Below are 22,805 nucleotides of genomic sequence, written 5' to 3' on the forward strand. Positions count from 1 at the left end.
TTATTAATTTGCAAATGGTGACTAACTAATTATTTTTATTATAAATTACAATTATTTTAAATTATTTATTTTTATTAAAATTATATTTTATTATTATTAAAAAAAAACTTTAAAATAAATAAAATTACAATTATTTTTCAGTTTTTATATCGGTTTATTAAAAAACGACTTACAATATCCTTCGGACTTGTTATAAACTTGTTTACATAGGTAGAATATGATCTTATAAAATATGTAAACAAAATTATTTTAATTTATTCTTAGAATATATTGCTCACCATTTGGACAAATTATGTTATTTCATTTCCAATCTATTCATAAATATATTAGAATTAAGTAAAATTATTTATTTAATTCTTATCTATTCATAAATATATTAAATGATTGCATTTTTCCAAAATTAACCGAACCGATGATATTTTATTTATTTTACGTAATAATGTAAGTATAAAACATAGTTAAAAAGTTATACTAACAAATTTTTAATTCGATGTTGCTATTAAATTAATAATATCTAAATGCGTACAAAAAATTAGAATAAAATTTCTAACAGAAAAATTCGCTGTTAAAAATGTGTAATGATTTTTTTCTTACTCTTTTTCTTTATGGGTACAGTACCACATTTAAGCTACTTTAAAAAAAAACTTATTTTAATGCTAATTTAAATTGTTAATTTAATTACTCATTTTAATTCTCTTAAGGCTAATAATTATTTACTAGTTTTAATTTAAATATCACACACAGTCTTTTCACTGGTTATTTAATAAATCAGTTTAAACTAATTAAAATTATTCTTATTTAAGCTGCGATAGCTGCTGGTTGAGCTTTTGCTGGTCGTGCTAAAAATAATCAGAAATTAATTATTATATCAGTAATATACGTACATTAAGTAAAATTTTTCTACTTTAAAAATAAAATTTCTTACTCATGCAAGATTCAGGTTGAAATTTGATGTCATCAATGGCAAAGCCTCCATTACTAGCGGTTCCTTCTAAAATAAGACGATAAGGTGCTCGAGCCTCTATTGCAAATTGAGCAGCTACCCAAGACGGTCTAATATTATTAAATCCTTTTGCCGTCAATTGCCAAAGCTACATAAAATTCCAATAAAAAGTCATTATTATTTTATGAAACTTATTTATTATTTGAAAAAAAATTTAAACCTTACCAATTCTTTATCCTGATTCTCATCATCGTCACTGCTTTTTTCTCCATCTACTGAAACTTTAATAATTCTCAAAGATGTTGATTCCTCAACACCAAATGCCGCAAACCAAAATGTAAAACACAATGCAGTTTCGTCAGGGGAATTATTAATTATTGGCGATAAAAGTTGAACTTTTGCTGATTTTTGATTAGTGGTAAAAATATCGAAGAAAACAAAATCTCCCGTTGCACCAAATGTTTTATCCAATAATTGTGCTGGTCTGTGTGTTAAAAAAGCTCTTTGCCATGTCACAGTTCGATCATTTACAGCAGACGTTTTATTTTCCCATCCACATAAACCTTTCTCAAAACTACAATCCTCTGCCTTTGCGATTGCACTAATTGGTCTCACTAAAATAATTTTAAAAAAAAATTAATTTTGTATTTTCATTACTAAATTATTAATTTATATTAATTACCAGTGCAATTTCCAGTGTAAAAAGCGACATCGTCAATGGCAATGCTTCCACTTGCTCTATTCGGTCCCCAAGTTCCTTCGAAAATTATATTAAAATCTTTTCTTTCATTGACACTTGCCTGCGCAAAACTCCAAGTTGGTCCTTGATTATTATAAAGTTGCCAAATTGGATTTGCATCTGAGGAACTCTCTCCGAGACTTTGCACCAAAACACGCAGAACGCCTTTAAAAAAAATCAAATATTTCTCGTTTCATACAAAATATTAAGAAGAGAGAATTTTTGAATTTCTAATTTAAAGATTTACCTAAACTTGGACCAGTTGAGTCGATAAATGATTCAAACATAAAATACCAAAAAGTAACGCAAAGTGGATCATCAGAGCCTTTGAATTCACGACTCATTAATTGTGCAGTTCCTCCTCCAATATTTCTTAATCCTCCTCTCGAGCGTGCTAAACCCAAAAAATATTCATTTCGACGACTCACAGTATGTCCATTGCTATAAGGTTTTCTCTGATTTCGTGGACTCAACGTTGAAATTGATATTCTTTCCCATTCCACACGATCAGGATCTCTCGAGTTTACCCAATCGCATTCATCAATCTCAAATGTACAATCTCTTGGAATAGGAGCCGCAACTTGTGGCATTGCTGTAAATACAAAAAATATTAATAAAAAGACGAAGAAAATAAATTTAAAAAAGAAATATATAAAATTTCTAACTCGGACAAACGCCAGGAGTGAAAGTAATTTCGTCAATTGCAATATCTCCCATTCCAGTGTTTCCCACAGAAGCCTCGAAGATGAGTTGAAAATCATCAAGGGAACTAATAGTGACTTCCGATTTAAACCATGCATTGCCAGCATTTCCACTGAGTGCCCAAATCTCTTGTACTTGAGCGTCCAAATTACGAAAATGACGAAGATGAACTTTCAAATTTCCAATTCCTGAGCCAAACATGTGAAACCAAAAATGCATACACATTGGAGATTCAGGTCCCGTTCCAGGAAAACTGATACTCATAAGTCTTGCTACGTCTCCAGGTCGTCGAGGATATCGAGAATCAATATAAGCATAACCACCAGCTGTTGCTCGATCGCTGGAACTATCCATTGCAGGTCCTGTCGTTGGATCATTGCTTCCTCTGCTCTAAGAATTTTTTCATTTTTAATATAAATCTTTATAATATAAAACATGAAGATCCAAATAAAGGAAAACAAAATTGACTTACAATTATCCAATCAAAATCATCTTCAGCATCATTGGTCCAGTCACAGAATCCACCTGCAAAATTACAAAATCCAACACATGAGGAACCTGGTTGAAGATCGATATCGTCTATTGCAATATATCCTCGATAAAGTCTAGAAGGATCAGCAGAATCTACAGGCACACCTTCGATAACGAGCTGAAAAAAGGGGAAAAATTACATTTTTTATAGAAAAAAATAAGAAAATGAGATTTTTTTTTTTTAAATACCGAATGTAATTCAGGATAAGTGTAGAGAATTTGAGCCTGCTGCCAAACTCCAAGAGTATAATATTGTGCATGCCAGAGAACTCTTTCGTCTCCACTATCAAAAGGTTTATTTGTAAATGTAGTGGTCACAGTTGTATTTTCAATTGGTATCTCATCGGCTCTTTCTTTTTTTATTGAATATTCATCAACTCCCATGTGTAAAAGTATTCTAAGACCAGCGGAACTTAAACCATTTATCGCATATTTGAACATAAAACAAGTTCCAAAAACTCCTGTACTTCCTAATTGAAGACTGTGCAAAAGACCACCGTGACTTCTTGATTTTTTATCCTTAGGTGGCACATGAGAGGTTTCTAAAAAGGCATATCTAAAACAATTTCATAAATATTTTTTTTATTTAATTATACCAAATGATAGAAAATATATTTTTATAATTCTCACCCTCCTTCCATGGATCCAGCAGTTGAATCAATTGGTGGACCTCCTAACCAATTGGTACTTAGACCAGTTCCCGTGGTCCATGGCAAGGCTCCATTTCCATCTTGCCATTCACAAAGCGATTGCACTGGTAGAGGACCAAAATCACAAAATACTTCATCAACTGATGCTGTCGGAGGAGGTGCAGTAATCACTGGATTTCTATTTAAAAATTAATTAATTATTAATTAATTATTAATTAATTATATTAATTAAATAATTAATTAATTACCCTTGAGAGGAAGGATTTCTTTGAGCAAGAGTTGTCGGACTCGTAGTTCTTCCTGATGGGAAAAAACCTCTTATTGTTGTTGCACTCGTTGGAAAACCCTCTGTTTTGTCTGCCCATTGTCTGGGTTCAATATTTTCCACTTCATCAAATGGTTCTCGATCATGTTCTCCAGTATCACTGCGAGCTTCTGGACGAAGAATGTGAACACCCAAATCCATTGGATTTGGAGAACCTATTCCGTCTGTAAAAAAAAATTTTAACTATAGAATTTAAAAAAAAAAACAAATTTAAATTTTTAATAATTAAAATTACCGATTAATATAGATTCACTTTGATTTTGTGCAAGCGAAACATTGTCAGCCCCAACCAAGTCGATTTGTTCTCCAAACATTGATTTCAAAGATTTTGGGTACCAATTGATGGCTCCGGTACCCAGAACAAAAAACAGAAATAAAAAACAAACACATTCTGAGTTTTTCATTATATCGACACTCAATATCCATAAAACAATTTTTTTTTTTTTTATTCTATTTCAAAAATCTGCATTGCAAAAAAAAATTATTCAACTACTATTTTCACTTGATAATAAAGAGAAAAATATAAAAATTTGAAGTCCACATTATTTTAGCTATAAAAAAAATACGTTTTTTATATTTTATTTTTTAAAAACAATCACAATTATTTATAAATATATATATTAAACACACTTGTCTAATTTTTTTTTTAATTTTGAAAACTTTTTGACTTGAAAAAAAATGAGCAAGGGGAATTCAATCGATAAATGGTTTAACACGACCACAACGCTTTCAAAGTGTGAACTGAATGATTGTCAGAGTTAGAACACGTTGAATAAGACTAAACGAAATGGGTCCTCTGTTGTTCCGGTCTTTACTTCCGGTCGTCACGCTCCTAGTCCTCGGAGTGTTGAAGTTCGATAACCGTTCATCGGACAGTATCGAATGAGGCAAAGCATTTAGAAAATTTAAATTTAATCAAATCCAAAAATAGAAAAAGTAAATTAAAAATTAAATAGAAACAAATTTTTAAATTTATTATTTTTAATAAAAAAAAAAAATTATATTTCAGATGATGAAGGTTGCAATTATTCGGGTTAGACAATTTTAATATGACTTTAAAAAAATAATAAAATAATTAAGTAAAATTATTATAAAAATTTAAACAAACAAAATGAAAAAAATAAAATGAATAAATGAAAATTGACACAATTAAATGAATTTTTATTCACCCGGCATATAAAAACAAATTCTATGATTCTGAATTCTATGCGATGTTTATCGGTCCCTTAGAACCGATATCATTGTACGATTTGAAAACCTTTGTTTTCTCCGAACCATCAACGGACACATGTTGTGTCAGAGGGAGATATACATATAATCATTCTTCGATTTTTCCGAGTGTAATATGCGTTTTAACAATAGTTGAACTAAATTTGTTCTTTTCCCTTGCGTGACTTAGAATTTCATATTTATTATTTTTTTTTTTTTTGTTGAAAACATATAAAAGAGTCCATGTCATTAGATTTCTAATATAATAATGTCCAAATATAATAAAAACAGAGATATAATAGTCTCGTAAATTAGGTAAAAAAATAGAATTCAAATAATGACTCTTAAATAAAATTATTAGTAGATTAAAATATTTGTAATTTTTCTAATGAAAAATATTGTAAAATTTTCATTAAAAAAACATAATAAATAATTTGTCACAATGACCAGCATATGAAATTTAAAAAAAAATTTTTAAACAATTTATAAGTCTTAGAAGCTATTAAAAAGTTTTAAAATGAGTAAAAAAAAGAGTTAAATTTCGTCTTCAAGCTCTTTTACAAATTATGCAATTAAATTAATGCAATATTAAACTTTTTTTGTGATAGTAGCAGATTTAGGTTTTAAAAAGTTTAAAAATACTTTCGGTGTAAGCTCATCTTTTAAATTAGGATGGCAACGACCGACGTTGAGGTAAATTTTTACAACAATATTCTTCAAACACGGTGATGAAATAAGTAGCTCTGTCGATGGACGTAGAATTGCTTTTTTTCTTAACATTTTTGAAATCATACTAATCAAATTTTCACTTAGGCCTATTGAAAAAGGTTTTGGCTTTTCGAGCATCACCATTTTTATTAATTCCGGAAGTGTCTGAAAAAATAATGCATAATAAATATTATAAAAAATAAAATTTCAAATTAAATAATGTAAAATAAAATTTTTTTTTTCTAAATAATTTAAATATAGATATATAGATTTAATTTTCAGTTTAAGACACATTGTAAAAAGAATTATTATACCGTAGCAGGAAAAGGAAGTGTTTTTGTCACCATTTCATATAATACGACACCCATACTCCAAATATCGCATTTTAAATCATAAACCTGGCCTTGCAACATTTCCGGTGCCATGTAAAAAAAAGTTCCTGCATGACTTAAGATACTTCTAAAATAAAATATAATACATTTTTTTTTAAATAATTTGAAAACAAAAATTATTTAAATATCTTGAAATAGAATAAATATTTTTATTTAAAGAGAATTAAAAATAAGAAAAATTTACTCTTGATTATTTTTTGAAAGTCCGAAATCAACAATTTTAACAACATCCGCATTTCGCCCAGTGAGCATAATATTTTCTGGTTTTAAATCTCTGTGTAAAATATTTTTCGAATGAATATGATTGACTCCTAAAACTACCTGAGTAAATAAATAAACAGCATCCTGAAACAAATATTAATCAGGGTGTCTACAATTTGGAATTATCGGAGAAACTAAAAATAGTTTTATAAAATTATATAACTAGTTTTCTTTTATTTAAATTTTATTTTATTTGTACAATTACCTCTTCTTTTAAAGGCATTTGTCGTTTCTCCAATAAATCCTTTAAAGTTCCATGTCTTGCAAATTCCATCAAAATAAAACTTCGTTTACCTTCCAGCCAAGCTCCACGATAAGAAACAATATTAGGATGCCTCAGTTTCCGAATGGAATCAACTTCTATTAAAGCCATCTTTGAATAACAAATTTCTATTATAAAAAAAAATCTAAATTCTATCACAAAATTAATAAAACAAATACCTTAAAACTCAAAAAATTCGTGGCGCTTAATTTTTGCTCTTTAATAACAAATGGTTTCCAGTCACTTTTTCTTCGTACTAAATGTACCGTTCTGTAGAAATAAACAAAATTAAAAATTTCTTTCGTCAAGATCTTTCTTGACAACTTACCCAAATGTTCCGCTACCTAATACACTTTCAAAATTATAATCGTCGGAATTCATTTTCATTTAAAAATATAAATTATAAAATTTGTCATAAAATAAGAAAAATTAAAATCAAATAGAAAACAAAACTATAAACGGAAAGACTGACAAGTGTTTACAATTTCTAGGTCAGCCATTAATGTTTGTCCTTCGTCTTTAAATGATAGATCGTTAATAATTCGACAGGAAATTAAATTCCCTAAAATCAAAATTTATTCTAAAAGCGAAAAAATAATAATTAACAAATAATTAAACGACAAAAAGTTAAATTATTTTTACATGCAAAAATAATATATTGTATTCCATAGAAAACTTGATTTGGTAGGCAAAATGAATATTTTCATTTTATTTTTCTTTTTTATTATTGTTTATTCTGTTGAAGTGTAGAAAATTATAACTTACTCTTAATCACAAAAAATTGAGATATCCGGAAATCTTATTACTTTAAAAGGCAGCCAACATTCTTTTTTTTCGATCTTACTATTGATCGAAAAATATAAATACGTACTGTAATTCCTAATATTTTTGAAATTAGAATATTGTACAGCAACAATTCTGATATTTTTACCAGAGATGGGAAATTAGCAATTCTAATATTTTATTCTTGAAAAGATATACAAAAGTGTATTATCTTTTTTTTTTTTTTTAAAGAAAATGTATAATTTTTTTATTAATATTAATCGTAAATTGATATTAATAATTAATTATTAATATAATTCTCCATTTTAAATAAAAATTAGTAAAATACCAGAATCAAAAATTTGATTTTTAGTATATACATAATACTTGATTTAATTAAAGAAATTTTTTTTAGCAAGAATGTTTTTTTTTTTTTTAAAGACAGAAAATATGAGAAATTATTTTTTGGCAAAAGAAATTTTCATTGCGTGAGAAGGTGTGATTTTGAAGCCTTGAAGTGCATCTTTCGCGGCTCCAGATTGTACTTCATTTTCAAATTCAACGAAGGCAATGTCGTGTCGATTGGGAACCAATCGGACTTCTTTAAAGCCAGGGAATTGATTAAACAACATGGACAACATCATTTCGCTCGTCTCATCTGGTAAGTTCGTTAAGAAGAGAATTTGATTTGGTGGTTGTTCGGGAACTGCAGCATTTGCCAAACCAATATGTTGAGGAACACCAGCGGTATTGAAACCAACTTGTTGTGAATGTTTCGATTGATCCTTGGCACGTTTTTTGGCTCGTTTTGCCTCTTCTTCGGCCGCTGGTAAAATACGTTTTGGTTTTTTTGGTCGCTCAGCAAATGTGCCTTTCATTTTTGCAATCATATCACTATCTTGTTTCGAATATTGTATTCTCTATAAAATTAATTACGAATTAACAATAAATTCAACAAAAAAAATTGCTAATAATGTATTTAAAAATTTTAATTCCACAACGCAAGGGAGAAACTGATCAAAAATTTACATTACAATAGGAGAATATTTGTAATTTGCTGAAGTGAAACGGCCTCGGAACTTGACCTCTTTTTCAAGTAATTTTAATATTAAATTTTTCTTTTGTACATTTTGATGAGTTGTAAACTCAATGCCCCAAAATATATAAAAATCAAAATGTTTATGAACATTTTCCATCCACATTATAATCATACAAAAAGTATTAAAAGTACATTATTTATGATCCATTCCCCAAAAATTGTTTATTTTATAATACTATTCGAATTAAATTAAATATTCTTCGTAACAATCAAAACTTTACATAATTCGAACTGCAAAACTCTTCTATGAAGAAGCAAAAAGAAATAAAAAGTTTACTTACCATTGGTTTGTCATAAAATGGAAAACCTTGCATAGATCTTAAAGCGTTTGTTGAGCTAGCAATTTCTTTGAATATAACAAAAGCCTGACCTCGCATTTTTAAAGTTTTAAGTGCTACAATGTCCAAAATTTGTCCAAATTGACTAAATATTGCATATAAAGACTTTTTCAATTCTTCTTTCTTAATTTTCTCATTCAAATTATTGATATAAATTGTATTATTTGGCCTGATATCCATTGTGATCTTCTATATTTACTGTAATCAAATACATAACCTCTATTAAGTAAAATAGATTTCTTAATAAAATATTTAAATTTAAACTCAAAACATAATAATGAAGGATATTAAAAGATTTTATTACTTAAATAAAATTTAATATTGTTCTATTCTTAGTAAATAAACAAATGAAAAAAATAATTGATCAGTAAACCAAAATTCTATTTCTTTTTTAATAAACCAAATAATAAATAAACATAAATAAAAAATTAAACAATTTGTAAATATATTAAATTATTTATCGCAATGTAAAAATGTAAACAGAATCTTTTTTTACATGCGTTAATAATAAATATAATGATCAGGTGCATAAGTAAATTGTCAATTTATTTAAATAAAATAATTATGAAATAAATTTTCACTTACCCTCCTTAAGAAGTTATTAAAATTTCCTTGTTTTTAATAAATTTTCTTAATTTGTATAAATAATATTAAAAATTATACAATAAACAGAATAAACTTACATAAAATACAAGTCGGCGTTATTTTTTAGGTTAGAATCAAAGATGCAACAACGAACAATCACGATTGCCGACAAGCAGGTCTACCAATAGTAACAAAGTCGTAGAATCGTTAGTTTTCTAAATTTTCCTTTAAAAAAACATTAAATTAATTTTTATCTTCTGAAATTATTTATTCTTCAAATAAAAACTTTGGTAATAATTTAAAAAGTTTACTATTTTTTACAAAATGCAAAAATATCTTTTAAAAAATATAATACAAATTTAATGTATTATCTAGGGACATTTTGAAATACTTGTAACACTAGTGAAACTCTCTTTTCTGATTGGTAAAATTTGTCTACATATGTATAAAATTTAACAAATTTGAATATAAATTAAAATTATTTTAAACATTTTTAAGAAAAGAAATTTAATTTTAATTTAAGATATAAAAAAAGTACCTTAAATTTAATTTTTTAACAAATAAACTATTTTTAATTGAATATTTCAAAAAGCCCGCTATTTTATAACCAATTAGAATTGGTGTTTATAATCTACGGAGGAAATTTTAAATTTTTTGGAAAATTCCCAATGACTACGCCAATGAAGTAACTAAATAGAAAAGCTCTCACTTTATTTCTACTCTTTTATTATGGCATTGTATCTTATCAGGGGAAAGGGATTGCATTACGGAAATTCGCTGATACGTTTTTTCTCAAGCTGTTCAACCATGAAGGTAATGTTTGCTTTACAATAATCATTCATTTCTTTTTGTTATTTATAATAATATACTCTGAGAATTTTCTCTATAATAATCTTTGCGCGGTTCATTTATAACAGCAGGCTGTTTTTTTCGGAGTGGTATCAGGGTGCTGTTATATAGAAATTTGAAATAACATTAAAAGACTGCTGATGAATATAAATAATTTAATAACAATATGCCGAGTAACATCTGGTTTGAATACACTTTACACCCATGCAATAATTAAACAAAGTTTGATAATTAATAATGTCGATTGACAAAATTTTTGAATTTTTGATTCGCTTTAATTTTTAAATTATCTTTTTTTGTCTATGAAATGTTTCTTTTCAGTTCTTTTGGATATTTTATGTATATATTAAAATTAAAATGTAAATTCTAAATATTCATACATTCAAAGTGAAAAACGAAGATAAATCAAAACAATTAAATTTTCGACATTGAATGTGTTGATATACATATATGTATAGTTCTGTGTATCATCCAAATAGTGGGTCACTTTTAATAAAATCGTTAACTTGATGTAATATTATGATGATTTTATTTTGCTTTTATTAAGATTTGACTTTGAAAAGTATTTTCAACGTCAAACCATCTGTTACGACAAATGTTCATTAATAAATTCATTAGGTATAATGAAAAATTCTAAATATTAGAGATTAATTTTAAAAATAATTTTTTTGCATAATCACTATGAATTCGGATTATTTAAAAAAAAAAATGTTTATTTTATAATTAATTAATGTTTCTTTTCTTCAACAGAAAGGGTTAGTGCTCGGAATTTATGAAACAGAAAAAAAAGACGAAAATGAAAAGATTAATTTAACACCAACAGCAAGTAAATACAATGAAATTTGTGATGGAAAGCTACTCAAACAAATTAAGTTGTAAGTCTTTCACTTTCTATTACATTAGCATTCAATTCAATGTTGCTTGCTCAATTTGATATCTGCAAAAAAAAGTTTATTTGTTAATAAACAGAATTTATATTTAGTTGTTTGGTAAATTTTTATAAAATAATTCATATTTTATATTGATTTTTTAATTTCTCTTTTTTTTGTATACAAATGTTTAATTTTAAAAAACATTTTTTAAAATAACGATTGTTTCAGGAATATATTTTAAGTGTGTTTTATACATGATTTCTTCATTTTTAGTTAAAATCACAAAAAAAAACAATGATAAAAATTTGATTACTAGATTGTAAGATTAGATATATTAATTTTATTGATTGTGATAAAAGAAATTTTTTAGACATGCAGATAATATTTTGTTAGTAATTTTTAATTTCCATTTGTTTATTCATTATCTACAATTAATTTTCTTTCAGATCATGAGTCTACTAACCTTTATTTTTGTCTTATTTGTCTGTTTTCTATTAGTTATTTTTCTCAAATACTCCTTTAATAGTTAAGAAACTACTATTGCCCTCTGAATTAACGAATCCTTTTACACGTTTATAATTTCTTTTTTTTTTCGAAAAAAAATCTGATCGATTCACATTTTCAGCCTGAAACAATTGTCATAATGCTGCCTGAGCTTTTTCTTAAATCTTATTGTTCCATATAGTTTTTTTCTACATCATCTTTATATTTTTTTCTCTTTAGTATAATTTTTTTTTTTTTTTTTGTCAAAAATTTATTATATTTTTTTGAATAATATTCCCAAGAGAAAGAGAGAGAGTCTTTTGAAGCTCACTGGCATTATTTTGATTGTTTCAGGAGGAACTAAGCGGAGAAATCGTGAAAAAAAATTCTATTTGCTGGCAAATGAACTTTTAATTTTAAAAAAGCGTTTAATTATCGAAAAAAATAAAATAAAAATGGCAACTGGAGAAGCTGGAAGTAGTGGAGGAACCGTTCTCCATGGAATCGGCGGAACAATTGAGGATAAAAACAACGATTTTCTTTGTCCAATTTGCTTTGAATTGATATTCGAAGCACATATAACTCGTTGTGGTCACACATTTTGCTATCGATGTATAACAAAATCCCTTGAAATTAATGGCAGGTGTCCTAAGTGTAGTGATATTTTAGGACAACAGGATATATTTCCAAATTTTCTTTTAAATGAATTAGTCTCCAAGTACAAAACTCGTATTAAAAAAGTTGCGGAATTAAATTTTTCCGAAGGAAAAGTAAAATCTGGTATTGAAATTGTACCGCCTAATGATGGACTACGAGATTTTGTTGCTACAGAAAGTGCAAATCTCACATTACCCGATGTTAATGTAATGTTGGAAGTTCTTACACAAAGGAAACAATTACTTGAGGCAGAATCGTGTGCAGCACAAAATAAACTTCTTCATGAATTTTTACAAAATGTCCTTCAACAAAAAGAAGAGCGCGGTCGTCAATTACATAACGAGATTGCCCTCATTAAAAAAGATATGGAAATTGTGGAAAATATTCTTCGTGATGTACAAATGAAATGTCCACGTGTTGAAAATCTTAAGGCTCCAAGTGCCAATGATTCGGAACAAATATCAGATATGAGAAAAGAAATGATAAATATAATAAATAATATTGATTCAAATATGGTGAAACCAAACGATGGTGAGACCATGAGTTCATCATTGGCAATTCGTCGTAAAAGAATGCATGCACATTTTGATGATTTTGTTCAATGTTACTTTGATACAAGAGCAAAGGAACATTTATTTAATCAAGGAAAAACACCAAGTCAAGATCCATTGTCGCAAACAAGTTCGGGTCTTGATATTTTTCGTGAGAATTTGGTAAAATTCTCAAGATACAATTCTTTAAGACCTTTGGCAACTTTAAATTATTCATGGGAAATTTTTAATAATCCAACAATTGTTTCGAGTATTGAATTTGATAAGGATAATGAATTTTTTGCAATTGCGGGCGTGACGAAGAGAATAAAAATTTTTGATTATGGTGCCGTGATTCGAGACACGGTTGATATTCATTATCCTTGTGTTCAAATGGTATCGGATTCGAAAATTTCCTGTATCTCTTGGAATTCTTATCATAAGAATAAATTAGCCTCGTCTGATTATGAGGGAATTGTTGCCGTTTGGGATGCAGAGGCTGGACAGAAGACAAAAGTTTTTCACGAACATGAAAAAAGATGTTGGTCAGTGGATTTTAATAATATGGATAGTCGATTAATTGCTTCGGGTTCAGATGATGCGCGTGTAAAACTTTGGTCATTAAATATGGATTATTCATTTGCATCGTTGGATGCAAAAGCCAATGTTTGTTGTGTCAAATTTAATCCACAAAGTTCTCATCATTTGGCATTTGGATCGGCTGATCATTGTGTACATTATTATGATTTAAGGAACATGAAGGAGGCACTTTGTGTATTTAAAGGACATCGAAAGGCTGTGTCGTATGTGAAATTTCTAAATAAAGAAGAAATTGTTTCGGCGAGCACAGATTCACAATTAAAAATGTGGAATATAAATAATCCGCATTATTTGAGATCGTTTGTTGGCCATGTGAATGAAAAGAATTTTGTTGGTTTAGCGACCGATGGAGATTACATTGTCAGCGGTTCGGAAAACAATGCCGTTTATGTTTATTACAAAAGACTATCAAAGCAGCTTTTATCGTACAAATTTGGACCAGCGAGAAGTCTTTTAGAATTTCAAGAGAGGAGAGAAGAGGATCTCAATGAATTTGTTTCTGCAGTATGTTGGCGACAAAATTCTAATGTCATTGTTGCTGCCAATTCACAGGGATTGATTAAAATTTTAGAATTAGTCTAAAATGAAAACTCCTTATTTATATAGAATTTATGAACATTATTTTAAATTCCTTTTTTTTTGGTAAAAAAAATATGTACTGATGCTTTAGAATCTTATTGAATTTAAAGCCAATGAATAAGGCCTTACTTAATTAAAAGTTAAAGCCTAATTTTAATAAATAAAAGTCCACAATGTGATAAACAACGACAAAATGTTAAGATTATAATTTGTCCAATAATAATAATAATTTTAATCGAAATGAATGTGGAAAATTCATTAATTATAAGTCACGAAGCACAAAAACAATTTATCATTCAATTTATTGATAATGATATAATGCTTTATGACTTGTGCAAGAGACTTAAAATGAAAATTAATAGTTTTTACTCGTTTTCTGCGATTGTATCAAAATAATTCTTACAGTACAATCTAGAATAAAAAAATGAAAATTAATGATAATAATCGCAGAAAAATGTTCTTTACACTTTAAAGATACGTAGATAATGAATGTATCATTCGTTTGATTCGTTACATTGTTGTAATTTTTATTATTTTTTTTTTTTTAAAGAAAACAGACTGAACTGTAATGAAGTTAAGTTGTTGGATTTAGGTATTTTAACTGAAAAGAGATTGTATTAGGAAATTAATAAATCAACTTCAAACTGCAAATATCAATTTCAAAATGAAATATACGTGTAAAATAATCTCTGTAATTTCAATCAAAGTATAGACTTATACTACAAAATAGAAAAAAAAAGTTATTAAATTCAAGAAATTTTGATCGTTCAACTTTTCAGAATTCCAACTGAACAGTTGTCATCTAGAAAAATATATATGTAAATATGTTCCAAATAATCTCTTTTTTTCATTTTTAATTTCAATTTTTAAAAAAACGTTAATTAATAAAAATACTCTTAAAACAAAATAAAATATTAAAAAAAGAGATAAATGAATTCTAAGATAAATTTAAAAAATAGTATATTTTTAGATTGTATTTTAAATGCGCAGATTATGTATTTGGTCAATGTCCAGAAGCATTAGACTTCATTGTATGTATAAATAATAAATTCGTGATTCAGTGTTAAATGAAAATTTTAATTTATTTCAAGACCTAATAGAATTAATTTTTATTTTATAAAAATTACCTGGATTTTATTGAGAGAAATTAAATTTTTATTTTATATCTAATTGAAATAATTACTTTCTTTTAGAGCTGGTCCACAAATTAGAAAAGCACAAACAAGAATTTTTTGGGGTCTTGATGATTCTTTTGCCGCTGTTGCCGTTGTTGGTCTTGGAAAACAAAATGCTGGTGTTAACGATCTTGAGGAAATTCATGAAGGAAAGGAGAATATTCGCGCTGCGGCTGCTGGTAATTTTTTTTTTATATTTGTGATATTCATTCACAAGATTTTTAAATTTTGTTCTTTTTAATAAAGAAAATTTTATTTTTAGCTGGTTGCCGAGCTTTAGAAGCGGCGGAAGTTCAGGACATTAGTATAGAAACATTTGGAGATGCAGAAGCCGCTGCTGAAGGTTCAATAATTTCGACATGGATTTTCCAAGAATACAAGGCTAAAGACAAAAGAAAAACATTACCGAAAGTTTCTCTCTATGGCAACGAAGGAGAGTAAGTATTGTTTAATTTTTTATTTTTTTTTTCTATTTTAATTAATTTTCTTTTTTTTTCTGAAGGAAAGAATGGAAAATAGGTCAGATAAAAGCGGAAGCTCAAAATTGGGCAAGAAAACTATCCGATACACCAGCGAATTTAATGACTCCTACGATATTTTCGGAGGAAGTATCAAAAGTTCTTCAAAGTGTTGGAATTTCCGTTCAAATTCATGACAAAGCATGGGCAGAAAAAAAAGGAATGGGCTCATTTTTGAGTGTGTCACGAGGAAGTTGTGAGGAACCAAAGTTCCTTGAAATTTCATATAAAGGAAGTTCCGATTCTCCCATTGTTTTCGTTGGTAAGGGAGTTACCTTTGATTCTGGTGGAATTTCTCTCAAGGTAATTACAGAAAGAGTAAAAAAATATTTTTTTTTAATTTAAAAAAAAAATAGTCATTTTTTAAATTTGTAGTAATATATGTTAAATTTTTTTAGCCTGGCGCATTAATGTCTGAAATGAGAGCAGACATGGCAGGTGCGGCTTGCGTTGTATCAGCCATAAAAGCTGCAGCTGAATTAAAAATCGAGAAAAATATCATTGGTTTAATTCCCTTAACAGAAAACTTGCCATCGGGTCACGCTACCAAACCGGGAGATTTAGTTGTTGCCATGAATGGAAAAACAATTATTGTTGACAACACAGATGCTGAGGGTCGACTTATTCTTGCTGACGCACTGTGTTACGCTCACGAATTCAATCCAAAGTATTTCCTTTTTTGTATGATTTTTTTTTTTTTTACTTTAAAAATTTTTTAAATAATTTATATTCTTTTATAGATTCATTGTGGATGTTGCAACTTTGACTGGTGCAGTTCAAATAGCTTTGGCATCAGCAGCAACTGGAGTTTTTACAAATAATACCGAGTTATTTGAAACATTGAGAAATTGTGGAACTCTTAGCGGGGATAGAGCATGGAGATTACCTCTTTGGAAATTTTTCACAGATAAAATAGCAAGTAAGTAATTAAAAAAAAATTAATTTTTAAAACAAAAAAATACATGAATTATTATTTTTCAGAGGTAGAAAAAACAGCAGATTTAAATAATCTTGCCAAGGGTGGCAAAGGAGGATCTTGCGTTGCTGCTGCATTCTTGAAAGAATTTGTGGATAACAAAATGCCCTGGATGCATCTCGATATTGCTGGAGTGATGAGTGCCAATGACTATGGACATCCTTATATTCCTAGTGGCATGTCTGGACGTCCAACTCGTACTCTGATAACTTTCTTGCAACAAGTCTCCAAATAAATTTCTAGGACAGCTTTGATCACACAATTTTTACACTTTTTTTACAGTTTCAATTTATAATTTTTAAATTACATAGTTACATCAAGTCTAAATCAAAAATAGTGAAATCCTTTTTCAAAAAATTATATTTTAAAACATTTTAATTCTTTTAACATACATTAAGAAACAAATCTTGAAACTAAAAAGTTAAAAATTAGTTTTTGGAGTTTTACCATGAATCATGTTTATAAACAACTCACCATGTACCTTTTGTTGGTAATAAATTATCAGTTATATTCTTTATATAATTGTCATTTTATTTCAATTAAAATTATGAAGATAAAGAATATTATGATAAATAGAGTAATATTAATAATTACGTAAATAGAAATTCTTAATGCCTGAAAGAAACCGCGGTTTCAAACAAACTGACAAATAGCTAATCAAAAACCTAATCTAAGTATATTTTGAGGAACTTAAAAATATTTCGCAGTAGGAGTAATTTACATAGACTTATATACACATACAATAATTGCTGCTTTAATCAAAATCGAAGAAGCTATCCAGATTACCCAGATATTTACCACTCTTGCTCTTTAAATTTCCATCGTGAAGACAAAAATGACAATTTTCAACAAAAAAAGCCCTGAAAGTACCGAAAATTATAAAAAAAAATTATACATAATTTGCTAAAGAACTAAAATTAATAACTTAGAACTAAATATGACTATTAAAATTATTCTAATATTGGTCTGTGTTCCTTATCAAAAATAAGGCACTTTCAGTCTTTTTCAAGTTTTTGATTGGAATTTGTACTGTTGAGTTAATGTGTGTGTGTGTGTGTGTGGGAAAAAAAAGAAATAGAGTAATTTGTTTGTTTGTTTTTTTTTTAGGAGGAAGACAGTGAGAAGGATAAGGGAGTCTTCTACGATGGAAAAAAAAAAGATTAAGAGCAAGGTGGTGGTTGTTGCTGCTGTGAGGGAAGGGGCGCTGCAACGGAGGTCGCAGCAGCGACATAAGATGAAGGATCGGAAGGGTCAAGAAGGGGTGGTGGAGGCGGCAGATTTCCACCGGCGCCTCTACCTCTCCCCCGACCTCTTCCACGACCTCGGCCTCGCCCCCTCCCCCTTCCGCGTCAACTCCGCCTTTCCGGCATCCCTATATTGCTCGTCGTTTTCTCAAGGAATGCTAAATGACTTGGCAAAGAACCGCTTCCAACACCTCCAACTGGAAAACCAGCAGCTCGGCCACCCTGGCTCATAAACATCCCCTGTTGACCAACGGGAACGCCAACTCCTTGCATACCTGGTGGAGGTGGTGCTCCGGGTCCTTGTTGTACCTAAAAAAATTTAAATCTAAGCTCTACAATCTTATACACTTACTTTTAATCTTCGTTTTCCATAAAAAATTCCTCAAAAACAAATTATTATTATTTTTTTTCTCAAATTCATTCGAGAATTTGAAAATTTCAATTCGAATTTTTAACACCAACAGTAAACACAAATTTTTTCAATTTTTATTAAATTATTAATTAAATAATAAATTAATGAATAATTAAATTATTAATTGCATAATAAATTAATAAATAATTAAATTATTTAGTAAAAAAAACTCTTGAACCGTTTTATATACACGACATTCCTAAACTAATATTTAATTAAATCTTTGAACAAAAAAAAAAATGAAAATGAATGTTCGTCTTTATTTGAAAAAAATTAAAATAAATTAGAATCAACTTTTGCACCAAAATCAATTCCCATTGTGGAAATTGTTCACCATAACCGAAAATTGTGAAAAATCCAAAGAGAATTATACAAGCATGCATAAACTTTGATCGAATAGATGAATAGCAAAATACCCTTTTGGCGAATTACAAAGCTACAGGAATTAGGAATAAGGTGTCAGGAAGGCGATATAAATGAAAGAAAGCCACAATGGTTCACCGTGAACAGAGTTTTATTCTACAGTTATCTACTCGCACCATAATGACAACTTAAGTAGAAGTTTTTAAACTTTTATCCACAAACATATTATTTTCATTGGATATAAGCTTCTTTTTTTTATTATTAAAAAAACCTCTGGATGACAAAAGGGACACCTACTTATACTTTCGAATAATTATATACGAATAGACATTTGCAAAAAGAATTTTTTTTTAAATAGAATATAATTTTTTTCATTAATTCAAAGTTAATTAATTATTATTTAACTTTCCTTTCAATTATGTTGAAAAGTAATTAATTTTTTTTTTAATTAAATAACTTTTAATTAATAAATTTCTTTATGCAAATGTAAAGTGCATGCACACGTTCGACATGCAAAATACGTATGTCGTTTTGTAATTGAATTCCATATAATAATAATTATGTGTGCGTCCACGTGAAAAGCGCCCTTTTTGTCAAAATTTGAAATTTTTGTTTTCTGGAAAAAAATCAAATTAGTTTTCCATCTAATAAAAATATGTAATTTCATGTTTTTTTTTTTTTTTTTTTTTTTTTTGCTAAACAAGGAGTAGTTAAGGATAGGAAAATATTAAAATACATATAATTAATTAATTTAACCCTCTACAATTGCACCACTATTTTAGAGAAAAGGACCCACTTTATTAAATTCTTTCAATTTCTCCCCAGGATTAATATTATTTTTCTCAATATATTATCAAATTTTTGAGAAATGGGCCCTTTTCACATGGACGTACACATATAAGGGGATAACATTTCGAACAAATATCTCTGCAAATATACAGAAGATAATATATAATAGATAATAAAATAATGAGAGCCAGGATTTTCAGGCATTGAAGCAAGCAAATATATCCTAAAAAAACTAACAAAAAAAAGCGTCAAGATGAAGAGAGACAATTGAAAAATTGTCTTATAGAAGAAGAAGTAGAAGAAGAAGAAGAAGAAGAAGAAGTAAAAAGAAGATGAAGCAAAGGTAGGAAAAATGTGATCATCTTTTCATTTAGATGAAAAATAAGCAAAGCGACATAACAATAATTCTCAAGGAAGCAGTTTTTTATGCTTGAAAATCCAGGCTTCGTTGATGATAACAAGTAAAAAAAAAAAAAAACAAGGATATAAAAATGTGTAACACCAACGAACCCACGTACCAAATAACATAAAAAATCGACCTTATATTAAAATAAAATGCGAGTATTATATTATCAGATCATTTATCGTTGCTCAAGATTTGCATCAAGTTCCTTATTGTCTGATTCATTTTATCCTTTTTTCTTCTTAATTAATTTCTTTTTTTTTTTTTTTTTTTGGCTAAGCATTTGTACACGTTTCGAGTTTTATTTTGGCACTATATTTTCGAATCTAAATTCTAATTAGCTTCATCTTTTCAATATGAAAAGCAATCTCTCCATCAAATTAATATCAGGTGCAAGTTTTTTCTTATTCACAATCCAAGATTGCCAAAATGAAAATAAGTGCACTTATTTACTTTTCAATAATACAACGATTTCTTTTTCGCGATAAGGCACTAATCTTGATTGAAAAAAAAATTTATACTGTAATACAAAAACCCTAAATTTTATATATATATATTTATATATAGATAAATAAATATTAAATTAAATTAAAAGTCTTAACGATATGCACTCACTCTCGGATTCTCACATGCGCTTAAGTACAAATTAATGAAATTATACTTGCTAATGCAAGTAAATCTCCGTTGCAATCGAGATACAAAACATGATTATGTGATAATGTGAAATACAAGAACTGCATGATGTGATGATGTGCACTTGGATCTTTCTGTTAAATATTTCATTTAACATAAATAATATTTTTATAATTTTCTGTAACAATTTTCAGAACTCAATTCTTAAATAAAAACAATTATATCTATATTATAATTTGATTAATTTGATTTAATATCTAACATAATTTTTAGAAACTATGAAAAACAACATAATTATAAATTTCCGTTTTGAAGATCGTTACTTTTATTATCTAGATGATTTTAAATCCCTAATTTTTTTTTTGTTTTCATTTGGATATCCAATGATTAAAATTGGAATTACCAATTAATAATTTAATTTTTTTAAAATTGCATTTCATTGTAAGCGAGATTCACGTAAATATTTATTTAAATAAATTACTAATGAATAAAATATTCTATTCTAACAATATAGGATAACAAATAATAACACGAAAAATAAAAAAAAATTATTATCTCCTTTCTAATTTTAAATAAAAAAATTATACTCAAATTTCAAAAACTCCGAGCCCTGCATTTTTAAGTAAAATAAAAATAAAATAATAATTTTTTCAGTTAATATCAATTAATTACTTAATTTTCCTAACTTTCCTAAAGAATAAGTCTATTTAAAAAAATAATTATATTTATGAATTTTAAAAGTTCAATGTCAAATTGAATTATTCAGATAAGTTCTGAAATTTTTTACTTTTCATTTTCAGGAATAATTAATGTTAAAAAAGTTTCTTTTTGATTCTAATGTCAAAAGTCATGTTTAACGAATCATAATAAAAAAATGCTATTGCCTATGCAATATTTGACCTTTGTCTCAAATCGTTTGATAGAACCTTCAATTCGCAACATGCCGTTGATCAAGTATTTATGCACTTATCATTTTTGCGTCTACTTTCGTGCCTCAATGCTTTTTTTTTTTTTTTAACGTTGTTACTTAAATACCTGTTGATGAAGTTGTTGTTGCTGCATTTGATGCTGCTGAAGTTGCTGTAATTGCTGTTGTTGCAACTGTTGTTGATGTTGAAGTAATTGTTGTTGTTGCATTGTTGGTGCTCCACTGCCATTTCCTCCCTGTTGACCTTGAACACTAGACGTCCCATTGGCGAGACCTTTGAAAAATAAAAGAATAATAATTAAATTACAATAAAAATGCAAGTAACGAGGGTAAAATAAAAATTACCATTTGGTGCTGGACCTTGAACTGGAGATTTTGCCCAGCCTTGTAAATCGGCAAGGAGATTTTGCCAAACTGCAATTTTATCATAGTGTCTCTTTATTAATTCTTCTTTTCTCACAAGTTCCATTCGAAGATCAGCGATATCTTCTTTAATAATAAGCTCAGGTTTAAGGGCAGATAAAAGAAATCTTCTTTGTAAAAAGAAAGCTTCCACCTGCCGAGCCAAATCTATGAATCTTAAGGTAACTTGTTCCACTTCTCCTTTAGCTTCATCTTTATCCATCGACAAACTACAAGCGCAGTTGTTTCCAAGCCCTTCATCTTTTGTTAACATGTGTAAACATTGCTATAAATAAAATAAAGTAATGTACTGCAGTAACTAAAAAATATTGATTATTCATAGGCTGTGTCATAACCTCAAAAAAAATTATTTTTTTCTATTAATATAAATAAAAATTAGAATACTATAAATTAAATACTCTTTTTAATTACCTGAAACGCTTCTTCGAATTCATCGACCAAATTGCCGTTCCCATTCGCAGATGTAGCCATTCTATTCGTAAGTGCGTTTGTGCATACATAAATATTCGTTACACTAAATGAAAATCACTATAAATATAAATCTATATATTTTATAAAAATAATAATTTCTAATATAGTCTTTGGTAAATTAAACTTGGCCACGCACTCATTTGACACTCTTTTTTTCAAGATTTAATTAAAAATATTACATATTTTCAATTGTTTTAAATGGACCCGTCAATAATTTGGCGTGAATCGCCATTTTGAAATCCTAAACTAACAGTGCCGTACTGTAAGTTCTGGCACCTCGAGATTTTTATATAAAATCCTCAGTAATTTATTTGATAATAATATTATTAATATTACCAAATTTTTCATTCTCGTTATTATTTTATTAATAGTTCAACTGGAAATAATTAAATTA

The 22,805-nt window shown here is 27.9% G+C and overlaps 5 protein-coding genes across 8 annotated transcripts; 1 reads left to right on the forward strand and 4 right to left on the reverse strand.

The window, feature by feature from the left end:
- Window positions 1-312: 312 nt before the first annotated feature.
- LOC127289640 (MAM and LDL-receptor class A domain-containing protein 1-like) lies at window positions 313-4,917 on the reverse strand. The gene is made up of 11 exons (XM_051317711.1): window positions 4,126-4,917; window positions 3,814-4,054; window positions 3,546-3,743; window positions 3,105-3,471; window positions 2,857-3,033; window positions 2,348-2,774; window positions 1,930-2,274; window positions 1,626-1,847; window positions 1,169-1,557; window positions 926-1,091; window positions 313-839 (listed from the first exon to the last, which is right to left on the reverse strand). Exons 1-11 carry the CDS (start codon window positions 4,292-4,294, stop codon window positions 799-801), a joined length of 2,742 nt encoding a protein of 913 aa, XP_051173668.1. The 5' UTR covers window positions 4,295-4,917; the 3' UTR covers window positions 313-798.
- A 113-nt stretch (window positions 4,918-5,030) lies between these two features.
- LOC127289642 (serine/threonine-protein kinase nekl-2-like) lies at window positions 5,031-7,254 on the reverse strand. Of its 2 annotated transcripts, XM_051317714.1 has the most exons (6): window positions 7,051-7,254; window positions 6,902-6,992; window positions 6,666-6,833; window positions 6,384-6,544; window positions 6,122-6,266; window positions 5,031-5,972 (listed from the first exon to the last, which is right to left on the reverse strand). In XM_051317714.1, the coding sequence occupies exons 1-6, from the start codon at window positions 7,107-7,109 to the stop codon at window positions 5,688-5,690; spliced, it is 909 nt and encodes a 302-aa protein (XP_051173671.1). In that variant the 5' UTR covers window positions 7,110-7,254; the 3' UTR covers window positions 5,031-5,687. The 2 variants fall into 2 exon arrangements, with proteins under 2 accessions (XP_051173671.1, XP_051173672.1); XM_051317715.1 differs by lacking the exon at window positions 7,051-7,254 and having other exon boundaries at window positions 6,666-6,850.
- Window positions 7,255-7,932: 678 nt separating this feature from the next.
- LOC127289644 (U1 small nuclear ribonucleoprotein A) lies at window positions 7,933-9,728 on the reverse strand. 2 transcript variants are annotated; one of them, XM_051317719.1, is made up of 3 exons: window positions 9,605-9,728; window positions 8,865-9,119; window positions 7,933-8,404 (listed from the first exon to the last, which is right to left on the reverse strand). In XM_051317719.1, the coding sequence occupies exons 2-3, from the start codon at window positions 9,099-9,101 to the stop codon at window positions 7,943-7,945; spliced, it is 699 nt and encodes a 232-aa protein (XP_051173676.1). In that variant the 5' UTR covers window positions 9,102-9,119; window positions 9,605-9,728; the 3' UTR covers window positions 7,933-7,942. The 2 variants fall into 2 exon arrangements, with proteins under 2 accessions (XP_051173676.1, XP_051173675.1); XM_051317718.1 differs by having other exon boundaries at window positions 9,507-9,674.
- A 453-nt stretch (window positions 9,729-10,181) lies between these two features.
- Window positions 10,182-17,267, forward strand: LOC127289641 (E3 ubiquitin-protein ligase COP1-like). 2 transcript variants are annotated; one of them, XM_051317713.1, is made up of 8 exons: window positions 10,182-10,319; window positions 11,106-11,230; window positions 15,270-15,430; window positions 15,514-15,688; window positions 15,754-16,072; window positions 16,168-16,436; window positions 16,510-16,688; window positions 16,751-17,267. In XM_051317713.1, exons 1-8 carry the CDS (start codon window positions 10,236-10,238, stop codon window positions 16,978-16,980), a joined length of 1,542 nt encoding a protein of 513 aa, XP_051173670.1. In that variant the 5' UTR covers window positions 10,182-10,235; the 3' UTR covers window positions 16,981-17,267. The 2 variants fall into 2 exon arrangements, with proteins under 2 accessions (XP_051173670.1, XP_051173669.1); XM_051317712.1 differs by lacking the exons at window positions 15,270-15,430; window positions 15,514-15,688; window positions 15,754-16,072; ... (1 more) ...; window positions 16,510-16,688; window positions 16,751-17,267 and adding an exon at window positions 12,065-14,619 and having other exon boundaries at window positions 10,297-10,319.
- Window positions 17,268-17,786: 519 nt separating this feature from the next.
- On the reverse strand, window positions 17,787-22,659 carry LOC127289643 (mediator of RNA polymerase II transcription subunit 28-like). Its single transcript, XM_051317717.1, has 4 exons — window positions 22,352-22,659; window positions 21,863-22,205; window positions 21,625-21,791; window positions 17,787-18,298 (listed from the first exon to the last, which is right to left on the reverse strand). The coding sequence occupies exons 1-4, from the start codon at window positions 22,409-22,411 to the stop codon at window positions 18,095-18,097; spliced, it is 774 nt and encodes a 257-aa protein (XP_051173674.1). The 5' UTR covers window positions 22,412-22,659; the 3' UTR covers window positions 17,787-18,094.
- Window positions 22,660-22,805: the final 146 nt, after the last annotated feature.

This window comes from Leptopilina boulardi, unplaced genomic scaffold (assembly GCF_019393585.1).
Source record: "Leptopilina boulardi isolate dan_hultmark-lab unplaced genomic scaffold, ZJU_Lbou_2.1 LbouV2_48, whole genome shotgun sequence".
NCBI lineage: Eukaryota > Metazoa > Arthropoda > Insecta > Hymenoptera > Figitidae > Leptopilina > Leptopilina boulardi.

Bases quoted from the DNA above. Each gene is read 5' to 3' on its own strand.
- LOC127289640 (XM_051317711.1), bottom strand. From the start codon at position 4,294: ATGAAAAACTCAGAATGTGTTTGTTTTTTATTTCTGTTTTTTGTTCTG. The intron at 3,472-3,545 runs GTGAGAATTATA...AAATTGTTTTAG, and splicing joins GCTGGATCCATGGAAGGAGG to ATATGCCTTTTTAGAAACCT. The intron at 3,034-3,104 runs GTATTTAAAAAA...CCCTTTTTTCAG, and splicing joins CTTATCCTGAATTACATTCG to CTCGTTATCGAAGGTGTGCC.
- LOC127289642 (XM_051317714.1), bottom strand. From the start codon at position 7,109: ATGAAAATGAATTCCGACGATTATAATTTTGAAAGTGTATTAGGTAGC. The intron at 6,834-6,901 runs GTATTTGTTTTA...TGTTATTCAAAG, and splicing joins CGAATTTTTTGAGTTTTAAG to ATGGCTTTAATAGAAGTTGA. The intron at 6,267-6,383 runs GTAAATTTTTCT...ATTTTATTTTAG, and splicing joins CTTTCAAAAAATAATCAAGA to AAGTATCTTAAGTCATGCAG.
- LOC127289644 (XM_051317719.1), bottom strand. From the start codon at position 9,101: ATGGATATCAGGCCAAATAATACAATTTATATCAATAATTTGAATGAG. The intron at 8,405-8,864 runs GTAAGTAAACTT...TTAATTTTATAG, and splicing joins CATTTTATGACAAACCAATG to AGAATACAATATTCGAAACA.
- LOC127289641 (XM_051317712.1), top strand. From the start codon at position 12,166: ATGGCAACTGGAGAAGCTGGAAGTAGTGGAGGAACCGTTCTCCATGGA.
- LOC127289643 (XM_051317717.1), bottom strand. From the start codon at position 22,411: ATGGCTACATCTGCGAATGGGAACGGCAATTTGGTCGATGAATTCGAA. The intron at 22,206-22,351 runs GTAATTAAAAAG...TTTTATTTATAG, and splicing joins AATTCGAAGAAGCGTTTCAG to CAATGTTTACACATGTTAAC. The intron at 18,299-21,624 runs GTATTTAAGTAA...AAATTTTTTTAG, and splicing joins AACAACAACTTCATCAACAG to GTACAACAAGGACCCGGAGC.